We start from the raw sequence: 14,213 nt of genomic DNA on the forward strand, positions 1-14,213 counted from the left end.
TAAAATCTCAAGCACTTTTATTAGGTTTGGCCGTTTGGCATTATATAATTATATATAATTTGCATCATATATATAATTATATATACATATATATTCAAATTTGTATAACAAAACACTAAAAATAAACAGATGCAAATTAAAAAATTAGATTTTAAGACAATAATACCGAATTAAAAACTGAAGAAAAAAAAACTAATACATTTCAAAATGGTCCCAGTACAGTTTAATATACAAGTATCTTAAAAAAAAGATAAAGATACAAATAAAATAAAAGCAAAGCAACAGATAAGAATGAAATATAAATATCCTTACATTATGTACAAGAAGAAAAATCAGAAAGGGTAACATTATTAGGATTTCTGAAACATAAAACAGGCTGTAGTTTGAAATTTAGGAACAATCCAATCAAAGAGAGAGGTTTCAGATCCAAAATTTCATGTTTTCTTTCTGGATAGCAGAATCTTTTATTTTTCAGTCTTTGTCCTTTCGCTTATCCAAGCAAGCCGTTTCAATGTCACATTCAACTGAAGAATGAAGTGAGCCCCCAGATACGTGGCTTCCCTTCTTGATTGCTCTGCGTACATTAAGAGCTTGGGTTTTGAGGGACTTGTCCTGAAGTCTGGTGCTTCCTTCAGGATGGTTTTATATGGCATGTAAGCAAAAAGGAAAAAAACAGTTTGAAAACACACCAAAAATGCAGAAAAGCAACCGTTTGGGTTCCATTACAGATTATCATACGCCGTACAGGCCACAGTGTCCCAGTGGATCGGGAGAACATGGGCTACAAAAGAGCGGGTGGGAATATGCTTGAAGCTACAGGAACGCGATGAGGCACTTTCCCACCTCTGAAAAAGGATCCTGCCCCCGAGAGGCTGCTATTGGCACGGTGTCTCATGTGGATAGAGTTAGTCGACTTACACAATACTCAAGCAAATCCGTCAGCGTTTTATGGAATACCTTAAGATGAAGCCCACAGCAAGCTGTAATAGAAATCCGCAATTCATCATTCGGAATATCATGGATCTGAAATAATAACAGTTTCAAGAACCCGGTTATCTGAATGACAGGGGTGAGTGATTCTGAACGACAACTATTGGGTTTAAATAGATTTCCTAAAATAATTTGCTGATAATCACGAGCTAAAATGATAATACATGTCCTCATTTTAACCATCTACCTGGTCTTTATGCTAGGACTGAAGCGTCATATAAACTGGCTCAGTGGAGCTGGAAAGGGCTCGTTGTCTTCGGCACCATGAAGTCCTTTACAGGGGCAGGAACAGATGATCAGGGGATCATATGTAATTTCTAGTAGAACTTTCTAGATCAACTTTGCACCAGTACCTTGCAACTAGAGAAACCGGTGGGATCATCAAATGAAGATAAGCACAGTTGTTAAGGCCAATTATTAGACATCTGAGCGAGTAAATACATAAATTCTTTGATTATAATCACAACTACAGAAGGTGCTTTTAGAGCGATCTTGAAAAGAAAAGATGTTTGGGCATGGAATGAAACTTAAGTGGAATTAAGTGGAATTTCTCTGGTCTTAACACTCTCCTGTTTGTCCTACCATTGTCTAGTTCGGACAAAGTCGGCACACTGTAATACAACGGACAACACAAAGACACACTTAACATCTTCAGATCTAAGCGAGACCTTAGTCACGGCCCAAAAACCGGTCCCTGTTTAAAAAATGGATTAAAAAATTATATCTGTCACTCCAGTAAACACAATCAAAAAGCACAGTGAAGTGTTTTCTGCGAACGCGCGTTTACAGTCGCTGATGCACCACGGTTGGTTGATTTTGCCGCGTTATGTAGCTACAGGCAACAGCATAGTGGGATTGAGCTGCCATTCAAATAGGTTTCAGTCACTCAACTGCAGAGAAAAAAGGAAGTTGTTGTTAAAACACCCAGTAAAAAGCACCCTTTTCTTGCTACTGCTCTGTCTCTATAGCGCCATTCACGTTTGCATTTATATACCAGTTAACTATATTAAGGTCACTCTAAAAACCGTAACAGAATGGCTTCTAAAACCAAACAAATTAAACAAAACAAAACAAAAATACAAGAGCATATTTACACTGAGAGAAATGGGTAAGGGCCTTATAAACAAGAGCAATATTACAAAATATTCAAGAAGGCATCTCTAATGGTGTTTTCTTTGTTTGTTTTCTTTCCATCTTCAGCACCGACGTGTTCTCGCTCCTAGCGGCCAAAAGTTTTTTATTCCCTTTTGCTTTGTGCTGGCAGTCCGTCTCGTTCAGCGGTGTTTTTGTGAAAGTGTGGGTGCGTGTCTGGGAAAGTCTGTCCGATCTTCTGCGGGTGGGTGTGGCTTTACTTGAAGTTGGCGTAGTCAGAGAAGGCATCAATGTATTCCTGGACCACTTTGTAGCAGAACTCGTACTGCTCCTGTGGGGAAAAGCCGATGTAATAATAAAAACGGCTGTAGGAATGTGAGATAACTTTTGTTTGGATGATTATTTTTCCAAAAAAATAGAGGTACAAACATAAAAATCTATAGTGAAAATAAAATATCACCCTCTACTCTTCATGTTATAATGATGTTTTACTAGGACTACACGATTAATCAAAATTGAAATGGCTTTAAGGCTTCACACAATAATCAAATAAAGTCTGATTTGTTTTCGATGTGACGTGTTTTCTCACCAGTGTCTGCACCATGTGCGGTCTCTGTAGTCTTAGGCTCTTCACCGTCTGAAAAACGTCCAGAATGCCCTCTGCCTTCACCCGCTCCAGGACCGTGCTCAGAGCACAGAACGTCCCTGTGCGCCCCGCTCCGGCACTGTTACCACACAAAAATCAATTACTCACCGCTCTGTGGATATTAATGAGTCTGTTTCTGGCTTTCCTTAATTGGCTGACCCTGAATTCCCGCTGGACACTGCAGCTCTGTCTGTTTCATCATTCATCATTGCTTTGGAGATCTAACTATGGACAGGTTTTGGTTAAGTCATACCGAGCACCCATGGATGCCTTCCAGCATTACAAAACCACTAAACCTTACTTAAGCTGCCAAACCAGTGAGACCTATTAAAGTTGGCATTCCAGTCTAACCAAAATGTCCTGTATCCACTTTATGGTAAGATTTATGGTATGTCTGTCTGAATAACTTATGTATTAAGCCGAGTAGTATACAGCTGTAACAACCACAAATGCATTAAATAACTTGTCATTTCCTGTTTTTGTTTTATGGGTTATTTACTTTTCACTATCCAACACTGAGGGAACACTGAATTAAAGCTGTATATATATATATATATGTGTGTGTGTGTGTTTCTATTAAAAAAAAACATTGAAAATGTTCCATTTTGAAAACAATCTGTACTTTTGAACTTTACATCTTTTAATCTTTTACTGTATTTATGGACAATAAATGCAGCCTTTCAAAAACATTTAAAATTATACCAACCCCAAACTTTTGAATGATGGTGAAATTTAACAATTGAAAATTTATGTGAAAATAGGTTTCGCATGTGGAATGTGAATTATGCCTCACAAAAAGCCACCAAAGTGAATGTGAAAACAAAATAATAAAAAAAAAACATAGCTGTTGACATAAAAAAAGGTTTCATGTTTCAGCCTCCTGATTAGAGGAGTAGATGTGGCTTACCTGCAGTGCACAGTGATTGGGTGGTTTCCAGACTGCTGCTGCTGTTTCTGAACTGCAGCGATGATGTTGATCATACCCTTCCCATCAGACGGGATGCCCACCTCTGGCCAGCCATGGAAATGAAACTGCCTCACAGCGCGAGCCTTATTTTCCTGCACAGAGAAAGAAAAAGAAAAATGGCAATTGCAGCAATGGCAAACATTAAAATAACAATGCAGCGTTTCAGGAGATCCTATGAATGGACTTACTCTGTTATTGGTAACGAGAAGGTCCCTGACAGTGTAGCTTTCACTTTCCTCCTCCCTCTTCAACTCGATGGACATGTCTCCACAAACCATCACACCGTCACTAGCCCAATATTGAGCGCACTTCTCCTGCAGAGAGTGGCGGAGATACAGATTTATTTTTCTATTGCCTCACCATGTCGGGGTTGAAAATGCAACAATGTTTCTGTTGCTAGCCAAGATCTTTAACCACAAAAAGTCACCTTTGTAAGTGGAGTTAGCATATTTATAGATGTTACAAACAAAGAGAAAGGAGGCAGGTGAACTCACCTGTCCTCTCTCCTCCAGCTCGGTCAGCATAACGATAGAGCAGCTTCTCCACTCCCAGATCATCCTCCAGAAGTCTTCAATAGTGTGCTGCAGCGGCCCCTGACATGCCATGTACGAGTCCTTTTGCCTATAACCCTACACACACACACACACACACACACACACACACACACACAGACATATATATATATGACTATATTTGTATACACCAGACATTTTCCAGCTTTAATCATGGATATGCCACCATTAAAAAGTTTGCCGGCTTTACAAAAATCTCTTACTCTCACCAAAGCTGCATTTCTTTGATTAATATTACAGTAAAAACTCTTAAAATAATAGAATATTATTGCCATTCAAAATAACAGTTTTATCTATTTCTATACATTTGAAAATGTAATTCATTCTTGCGATGCTACTTATCATTTCAATTCTTAAACATTGTTTTCAAAACAGATTTTTGATGAACAAGGTTCAAAAGAACAGCATTTATTTGAAACACACATCTTTTGTAACACTGTAAATATCTTTGATGTCACTTTTGATCAATTTATTGCATCATTGCTGAATAAAAGTAATCGTTTCTCTTTCCAAAAAAATTCCAATGAGCTTGTCACTAGGTTTTAAAACACCGCAATGGTCAGCGTCCCAGGCTCCGAATCTCAGCATGGGCGTCCATATAACTTCATGTCAGAAAAATGTGTGTTTAAGCCACTCCCAAAAGAAAAGCATGCTGTGTGGTCTCTCTACAGAGTGTGGAATATTGTAGCATTCCCTCCAGGCTTCCCTGAACGATATCTCAGTGAGTTGCGAGTAATTGTTGGCTGAGGTCAGACGGGTTTTACTCACATCTATAAAAGAGGCGTTGATGTAGTCTGTGTTCTCCTCCCCTCGTTTTACAGGGATGATCACTCTGTTAAACTCATCTGGAAGAAACAGTGAAGGTTCAGAAAGTAACCAAGGAATGCACATGCTGATAAATTTACTACAACAAACTTTGGATAAAAGCAACTGTCAAATAACATGTAAAAGGATAAATGCATAAAGATAAATTATAATATAATTATATACAAAAAAAAGTATAAACTACATAAATGTGTTTTTTTTGACACTACCGTTTAAAAGTATGGGGTCAGTAAGATTTTTTAAATATTTTTATCCTTAAGAAATCATAATAATATGCTGATTTGATGCTCAAAACATTTATTATTAGTAGCAGTGTTGAAAATAACAGTTTTGCTGCTTAATATTTTTGTAGAAACGAGATAAATGTAAAAAAAGTAAAAAGAACATCATCTACACGAAACAATAAATTTCTTTCCTGTCTCTTTTATTCACCAAGGATGCATTAAAGTAATAAAAAAATAATAATTGACCTCTAACATATTAACGGTAGTGTGTTTTTAATTATTCCAAAGTTATTCTCTCAATTCACAGTCTGATTATTAACCAATGATACACAACTCACATGGAATGATTTGCAAAACACGGTTTTTCTTCATGTTGGCAGGCAAGTTCCCCGTTCTCATCTTGTCGTTCTGGATTTTAATGGAGGTAAGTTTCTAAAAGAGAGAAAAAGTTAATCAATAAAACAGAACATAAGAAAAAATGTCCTACACTTAAACATGGTCCCAGCTATTATTTCCAGAAAAGCAAGAGATAAAAAAAGCTGTGTGCTACCTTGAACTCTGCCTCCATTCCTCCACAGCCGGCTCCAGGTAAGGGAGCGTACAGCTTATTCAGGTGCGACTCCAGAGACGTCACTTCTAACTCTGTGTCTCCGTACAGGTAGTGCTCTAGCAAAGCTTGGAAAATAAACACATACTGCATCTGTAGGGAGAGATGGAGGGCGGAAGATGAGGACTTGGAAACCGAATACAGCTGTTTTATGGCATTAATGAGAGGTTTGTATGAGCTCACATCAGTCTGGACCATCTGACAGCGCTGGGCTCTGATCCGTGTGACAAATCCGAAGACGTCAACCTTTCTCTCTGCCCCCATCATGTCCAGCATAGCATCTATCACAATGAAGGTCCCGGTCCTGCCAACACCAGCACTGAGACGAACAGAAGAAAATCAGTGACTGGAAATCGCAAAAAAAAAGAAAGAAAGAAAGAAAGAAAAAAACTGCTCAAAAATACTACCGATCAAAAGTTGTTGTTTTTTTATGTTTAAAAGTATTTTATGCTCCTAAGGCTGTTTAGTTGATCAAAAAATAAAGAAACATTTTGAAATATTAGTACAAATTAAAACAATTTGTATTTTAATGTATTTTGAAAATGTAATTTATTTCAGTGATGGAAAAACTGAATTTTCAGCAGCTGCTCTTCTTCACTTTCACATGATCCTTCAGAAATCATTTTAAAATCCTGATTTGGTGCTAAAGAAACATTTATCATCATCAATGTTGAAAACATTTGTGCTGCTTGCTATTTTTATGGAAATCTTTTTTTTTTTTTAGGACCCTTTGATGAATCGAAAGTTCAAAAGAACAGCATTTATCTGAAACAAATTTTTTGTAACATTATAAATATCCTTTGGTTAATTTAATGCATCTTTGCTGAATAAATGTGGAAGTAGTCACGGCCTAATGATTAAGAGATTCGGACCCTTAACACAAAGTTTTTTTATTGTACTGTATTTTCCGTACTATAAGTCACACTTTTTTCATAGTTTGGCTGGTCCTGCGACTTATAGTCAGGTGAGACTTATTTATCGAAATTAATTTGAACCAAGAGAAAACATTACCGTCACTGCTCACTGCTCCTGTAGCCTGCACTGAAAATATAGAGTGCCCTCTCGCGGCTGTAGACGGTAATGTTTTATCTTGGTTTTTGGTACTAAATAAAATCGACTTCTAGTCCAGTGTGACCTATATATGTTTTTTTCTCATCATGATGTATTTTTGGACTGATGCGACTTATACTCAGGTGCGATTTATAGTCTGAAAAATATGGTAGTTGGGGGGGAGTGAATGTACAGCGCTCTCTCCACCCTCAATACTCATGACTTGAGCAAGGCACCGAACCTGCAGCATAAATGGCTGCCCACTGCTCTGGGTGTGTGTTCACTCTTGTGTGTGTGCACTTTGGATGGGATAAATGCAGAGCACGAATTCTGAGTATGTCACTTCACTCACTTTCTCTCCCTAAAAGTAAAAACCTTACACTCTTGAATGGTCGTGCACATACACACAAGATAATAAAGCTCTTTACCTGCAGTGAACCACTATGGGTCCAGCATACTGTGGGTTGCAGTTCTTGACCTTCTTAAGGAACTTCAGCATGCCAATGGGAGTGAAGGGAACCCCGAAATCAGGCCAGCTGGTGAAGTGAAACTGTGTGACCAGCCTCTGAGGCTTCTTACCAGACACATCACCCACCTAAACACACACAACAGAGTTTGTCATCCTTCAACAAACTCAATTTCAACAATATCCATCAAAAGCTTTCTTTTTTTTGAGACCACTTAAAAAGATTGCCGTATGTAAATTTGTAAAATTTTTATAGTGATATAAATTTTTTGACTTTCTCAATTACAGTGAGGATTCTCCAAAGTCAGATTAGTAATATAATATGGGCTGCTTAGAAGATTATTGGTAGTGATCTCCCCACTATTTTTTTTATCTATGTCTCACGTTTGCAGAAAAAAGGTCTAACAATCCCTGTAATAATTAGACAATAATTCACTCCCTGTAATTGATAAGTTATATATATATATATATATATATATATATATATATATATATATATAGATGCATTTATGTATGTGCATCAATGTATGTTCTCATTGTCGATGACTTCACTTCTTTTAATTAGCTAAATGAGCTCATTCATTGCCCACTTTCAAATTTCAAAATGGCAAAAACAACGTGTCCAATATATTGGTGGACCACGAATGACTGCAGAGAAACATCTGAGCTTCAAACCTGCTGAATGCAGAACTTGCGGATGGTATAGTCAACCAGAACCATCATGTCCTCCACCGACACGCGGATATTTCCGTAGGTCCAGCATCCCTGGTCAGGCCAGTACTGAGCGCATTTACACTGCGGATATGAAGCACAATCTATCATAATCATCATCGCCGCAGTGATCGTGCATCTTTATTAATGGCCATCCTCCTCGAAGTTGCACTCTAAAACCATTATAAGAGCCGAGGCTGTAAAATCAAAGATCAGCTTACTTCTCCTTTGACACTAGACTACATCTAATATATTTCCTGTGGCATTTACCTCTTTCCTTTCTTTCAGATTGGTTACCATTACGATGGTGGCAGTGTTCTGTTCCCAGATCATCCTCCAGAAGTCATTGACCGTTTCCTCTTTTGGTCCTGCAATGAACAATCTTGGGTTTAGCTCTCTGTTGATTAATAAATGCAAAAGTGTTTCTATATTTATAATAGCAATTAATTAAAGCAATTTTACCTTGTGCCGCAATAAATTTGTTTTTCTCCTGGTATCCCTAAAAAAATAAAATAGTGAAAAAAGTGTCAAGGTCTTGTTTTTATAACGGATTCTTAAGAATTTAAGCATACATCCCCTATTTTTTACATTTAGATGACCTTTCATCTTACATTCGCTTAAAATGTATCTTTAAAAAAACTGAAAAAGGTTAATTGCAATCTTCAACCAATCTCAAAATATACATTTTTCATACTGAAATCTGACTTGCGCTCGTGGGCTTACGTTTATGTAGGAAGCGTTGATGTAGTCAGAGTCAGGAACTCCCTCCAGAGAAGTCAAATGCACCCTAGAATGATCATCTGAGAAAAGGCATACAAAATAAAATTGAGATTAAGGCTCGCAGCATTATTTATTACAGCCATTTTCACATAATGAACTCATTTGTAAGCTCTGGTATAAGCATGCTTTATCAGCTGTGGCTTGGAAGTAAGTTGTGGGAAAGCCTTACAGGGCAGGATGTTGACATATCTGTTCTTCTCTTTATTCTCCTCCTTCGAGGCAGCGTCACATGAGGCCTGAATGGGACATACAGGCAACGACTGCAGAGCAAAAAAACAACCAATCATGCATGGGCCGAGAGCATGACGAGGAGATACACACCAACCCCACAAATATATATTATGTTATTCTTAAGATGGTGAAATTTCGAGTCATGACTCTGATCGGTCCATTCATGATTTGGAGCACTGCAGTTGTGTGTTTGTGCACATACGTTGAATTCTTCACGGAAGAGTTTATTGTCATCGGCCATTCGCCGGTTCATTTCCTCCTCCAGCTTGTCGACATGAAGGGGCGGGTACTTCCTGTTGGTACTAGGAGAGCGGGCCAATAGCGGCACACTCTGAAGTTCTGAGATATGGTGCAAGGACAAGAGGCGTAGGGAATGGGGTAGAAACATAAAGTTGGAAAAATAGAAACATAAGGATGCATGTTAGAGACAAAAACTTTCTTACAAAAGGTTGTCTTTTTTTATTTTTTTCATTTTAAGAATGACTTGCAATTTGTCCTTTATCTATGTTGTGTTCGGGACAACCAGTAGAGGGAGACACAGTACAATTCAAAGTAAAATGCTTAAGTAATACACAAATCTCTCAGTCAAGATGTAAAAGCAAAAAGCTGACAAATATATTTGCTACTCTTAAAAACAACAATTCCCAAGTATGGTCACAGAGATGCACACACACAGTCTTTTATTCGTACCTGTGTCGTCAGCTCTGCCGTTGGTGAGGCGGAAGGAATTGGAGTGGCTCCCTGCCTGCTTGTACTTCTTAAACCTGCCACAAAGGAGAGGAACAAAAAGCCAATCATTACCATGGTAACTGGACAATTCAGTCCTGTGGCCCCCTGCTGCCCTTGCAGGTCTCCTGATGAATGGAGCTTTCTCTTATCCGTTCTACTATGAAAGTGCAAGTGTTTGCTGGTTCTTCCGCACTTATAACTTTGTCATCATGTCGTATTTTTGAACTGGAATCTTTGTCGTAAGCACTTTTTGTACTAAATGAACAGCTTCTGAATCCTGGGGCTCACCTGAGCATATACAGGACGATGATGATGAAGACGATGACCAGCAGAGAGGACAGGGCGACCATCACTGCCATTATAGCCGTGTCATCTGAGTTGAGGACAAAATGAGTTGTTAAACCCTTTTATTTGTTTTTGAACAAATAAATGCAATTTTGGTGAGCATAAGAGAGTTCTTTCAAAAGCACCAACCCCAAACTTTTGAACGGTATGTAACGGTTATGTTAAAAAAATTATCATTTTGGAATTTAAAGATAGTTAACATGGGTAGCAAAGTAAAATAGTTTTTTTTAATGATATTTCATTTCATTTTTATGTATGTATGTATGTATATATGTATTTATTTATTATTTGATATCTTAAATCTGATGAATGGCCTAATATATTGCCAACAGCCATTTATAAAACCTCATTTTGGTTGACCACTAATCAATTCTTCATTCCTTCGAACTGGTAATGTATAAGAAACTCTGAACAGGTTGTGTAACAAATGGTTACTTCTATAAAAAAAACGTAATTCTGCCTGAAAATTTGAGTGAAAATGGTAACAGAAACTTACCTTGCCCACCATCATCTTCATTACATGAGAAAAACAGAAAGACACAATAGCAATCGATTAAAATGACAGAACACACACTGGAAGAGTGTAAACCATTCTTTACAAACAGTTGGAAGATACTAGGATAAAAGATCAGCTCAATCGGTTTCAAAATGAACACACACAAATGGTACCTGGAGGCTTGGTGATGTCAGCTGTGGTGGTCTCTGCAGGGGCAGACGGGGTGCCCGTCTCAGGCTCTGACGTGGATTGAGTGGGTGTCAGTCCAGGTGTAGGGGGCTCTGTTGTAGCCAAAACTCCAGTGGTGGTGAGGGACGGGGGTGCAGCAGATGGGGTTGAGGGGGTGGCTGGTGCCTTGGTAGAGACAGCTGGAGGGGCAGGAACCTCTGGGGTCACCACGCCTGCGGAGTCATTGAGTCCTGTTGTTGCAACAAGTTCAGGGGACGGTGCTGAAGATGGGGTGGATGATGGGGGTGCCTGGGTGACTATAGAGATAGATGTGGGAGGAGGTTGTGTAGGTTTGGCGGTCCCGACTGCACCTGAGAGAGAAAGATGCGTCATGGTTTTCACAAATATATAAAGCAACACAAATTGTCAGCATAGATATTAATAAGAAAGATTTATGAGCAGCAACTCGGCATATAAGAATGATTTCTGAAGGATTGTGTGACACTGAAGACTGGAATAATGATGCAAAAACTTTTTTACTGTATTTATGGTCAAATAAATGCAGACTAAGTGAGACGTTAACAACTACTTTAGCAACATTTTAAAGTTCTGACCAACCCCAGGTGAGGTAAGTATCTCACAAAACAAAAGTAGGTGTGTGAGGAAATGCCATTTCCTCCGGGCCACTCCTAGGTAATTTTCTGGGCCTCAAATATTTGACATTCTTTAGTGGGAGCAAATGGATTGCAATGGTACAACTTCATGTACTTAATATAGAAGGCTTGCTTTTAATGTCCTATATATGAATGTTTCAGGTTAAACACCACTTATCTCAATTTAATAAGCTGACATAATAAGTTACTGAAAGTTACAAGCCAAGGCCAATCTGAGGTAAAGTGGCTCTGCAGGAAATGCATCAACACTAAAGAATAACTAGACCTTCTAAAGGATATTAGTGTTTTTTTTTTTTTTTTAATGCAAGCAAGGTGATTACCTTAACCAAGGAGTTTGTGTTCCTTACTGATGCCTTACCTGAAGGGTCAGGGAGTATCTGGGCCGTGCTGAGGGCCACATAGGCCACATGGAGTAGCAGGAGCAGAGGATACACACCCATACTGCCCTGAAACAGAGTAAACAAAGCATGAGCCAAAAGCAATCTATGCCACGTCTCAGTCTTATAAATGAACGCTATTCAAATGTGAAGGGTGTAAGATTTTTCTTTTTGCACCAAAACACCATTTCTTAACCAAGTTTATTGTCTATAAATATGCCATTCATGGTTTTATCTCCCCCAAAAGTGTGAATTGAGCTTCCCATGCTCCATCAAAATACATAGTGCTCCGCCAAACATTTAGAGATCCATCAATATCTTTCCAGCTCAAGCTGTAGCGAGAGTTTGGGACCTAGCCAGAGGGTGTAACAGGAACATGGCTGTCGCATTACACAGGAAAAGAAAATTCAGATTTGGTTACAGAAGCACAAACCAATTTAATGGACTTTTTGGGTTTCAGTCGAACCTGTCGAATGGCAAATTTGGAGATTCAGAAAATGCAAGTCAACGGCTGCCATCACTTGAGGGTCAAAAAGAATATACAGGTATTACAAAATCAATACCCATAGCTCCTGATGATATATTGAGGTCTTATGAAGCGAAACAATCATTCTGTGCAATTATTCACAACATTATCATCTGTAATCCATAGCCTCAGGCAAACAGTCCAGAGTGAAGTCTGGTTCATGAATCAATCGTTGTTTAGAACTGGTTCTTTTAAGTGATGAACAAAGTTCACCAAATCAGACAGTAATACTGCTGTAAAAATTACATTTCTTGCACAGACCATTTGTTTCACTTCATAAGTGCCTCAATATATCAGCAGGAGCCACAGGTGTTATTATTATTATTTTTTACTCTCAAGTGATGTTAGCTGTTTCCTAGGGTAGGTAAATTTTGAGCAATTTGTAATTTTGGTTAACTATTTGGTTTGGTTAACTATCCCTTTAAATATTTAACAGCACCAACAGAATCCTATTATTATTATTATTATTTATTTTTATATTTTTAAAGGATTGTCCTCATAGGAACCTCTGTGATTTTCAAATAAAAGACTTACCTGTAGAAACGAAACCTGCATCACTCACTCATTCGCACAATGATCTCCTGTAGATGAAAAAAGAAAAAGAGGACTTATTAAAATTCTGTGACAACATAATTTACATTTACAATACTACACATTTATGATACTGCTTGCATAGGAATGTCAAAAATGATTTATTCTTTATTATTAAAACTTGAATATTAATATCCTTACAATTAATATTAAAAGTTTACTTTAGAATGATAATGAAATTGGTTTATTTTTTTATATTTAAATTAATTTTATTTTGGTAATTCTAAAAAAAAACAAGACAACAATCATTAATTAGCTTTACTGAATAGTGCAATTTGGCTGATATTGGTATCAATAACTGATTTTCAGTATGATGGCAACCGTGCTGTCATGCCATTCATAAATGAGTGCATTACAGGCCTTTCATAATTGTGCACACAACCTCTAAACTGAGACAGAAAATTAATCACTGCTCTCAGACTAACACATCAAGCAGAGATATGATGCTCATTCTGTCAATGTGATACATTCTGATTAGACTGGGTTTTAAATTCATGAAAACATACACCCTCTTTTTTTAAAACATCAAAATAAAACAAAAACTGACAAAGATTTGACATTGTAATTAGGAAAAGATATACAAGGGAAACCCCCCCCCCACACATGATCCAGCCAAACCCAGCAGCACATATGGTCATGTATCTAGACAACAGCAACAGATATTAGACGTCCAAGTGTCTTTAATTCATCCAGCAGATGCCTGCGGATTTGGTCCGAGGGGATTAAGCTTTTAGTTGTGAGATGGTTTGATGTGAGGAGTGAAAATATAATCATACCATCTGAAGCCAGGATCCAGAGGGTAGCAAGCTGACCGCTAACCCATGCTGTAATCTCAACGTGTCTCACTGACTAAACTGTGATAATCCTCATGCCCATCTAAAGGGTCAGACCCTGAAATAATCCAGCCCCGTCTGCCACTCATCAAGCAAAAGCATCCGTGGTGCTGCTGCTCTTCAGATGGGCCAATCAGCTTCCAATTTCATCTTAGCAACGAACCCGTGTCATCCGAACATCAGCAGGCCGTGCCCTATAACCGCCAAGAGCTTTCAGTGGATCATCAAGAGTCAGTTTGAGCTGCTTACATGAGAATTTCAATAATTACACAACAATTCGAAAAATGGCATTGCGAAGACTTGTATAAAGAAA

General features: G+C 38.1%; 1 protein-coding gene across 2 annotated transcripts in view; it reads right to left on the bottom strand.

Annotated features, from left to right (window-relative positions):
- LOC127986605 (receptor-type tyrosine-protein phosphatase alpha-like) overlaps positions 1-14,213 on the bottom strand; it is a 24,152-nt gene continuing 9,939 nt past the window's right edge. The window contains exons 2-23 of one of the 2 annotated variants that reach the window (XM_052588913.1): positions 13,011-13,057; positions 11,932-12,019; positions 10,905-11,270; positions 10,732-10,746; positions 10,179-10,263; positions 9,852-9,925; positions 9,364-9,500; positions 9,100-9,190; positions 8,874-8,950; positions 8,613-8,649; positions 8,421-8,518; positions 8,115-8,234; positions 7,402-7,568; positions 6,107-6,242; positions 5,867-6,016; positions 5,655-5,748; positions 5,036-5,112; positions 4,190-4,324; positions 3,884-4,009; positions 3,636-3,787; positions 2,672-2,807; positions 1-2,413 (exon numbers count right to left, since the gene is read on the bottom strand). In XM_052588913.1, coding sequence (XP_052444873.1) covers positions 2,339-2,413; positions 2,672-2,807; positions 3,636-3,787; positions 3,884-4,009; positions 4,190-4,324; positions 5,036-5,112; positions 5,655-5,748; positions 5,867-6,016; positions 6,107-6,242; positions 7,402-7,568; positions 8,115-8,234; positions 8,421-8,518; positions 8,613-8,649; positions 8,874-8,950; positions 9,100-9,190; positions 9,364-9,500; positions 9,852-9,925; positions 10,179-10,263; positions 10,732-10,746; positions 10,905-11,270; positions 11,932-12,019; positions 13,011-13,031 — 2,457 coding nt within the window. In that variant the 5' untranslated portion in view covers positions 13,032-13,057 and the 3' untranslated portion in view covers positions 1-2,338. Of the gene's footprint in view, positions 2,414-2,671; positions 2,808-3,635; positions 4,010-4,189; positions 4,325-5,035; positions 5,113-5,654; positions 5,749-5,866; positions 6,017-6,106; positions 6,243-7,401; positions 7,569-8,114; positions 8,235-8,420; positions 8,519-8,612; positions 8,650-8,873; positions 8,951-9,099; positions 9,191-9,363; positions 9,501-9,851; positions 9,926-10,178; positions 10,264-10,731; positions 10,747-10,904; positions 11,271-11,931; positions 12,020-13,010; positions 13,058-14,213 lie in introns of both variants that reach the window. The other variant, XM_052588912.1, reaches the window with a different exon arrangement.

The sequence above is a fragment of the Carassius gibelio genome, chromosome B21 (assembly GCF_023724105.1).
Source record: "Carassius gibelio isolate Cgi1373 ecotype wild population from Czech Republic chromosome B21, carGib1.2-hapl.c, whole genome shotgun sequence".
In the NCBI taxonomy this organism is placed as follows: Eukaryota; Metazoa; Chordata; class Actinopteri; order Cypriniformes; family Cyprinidae; genus Carassius; species Carassius gibelio.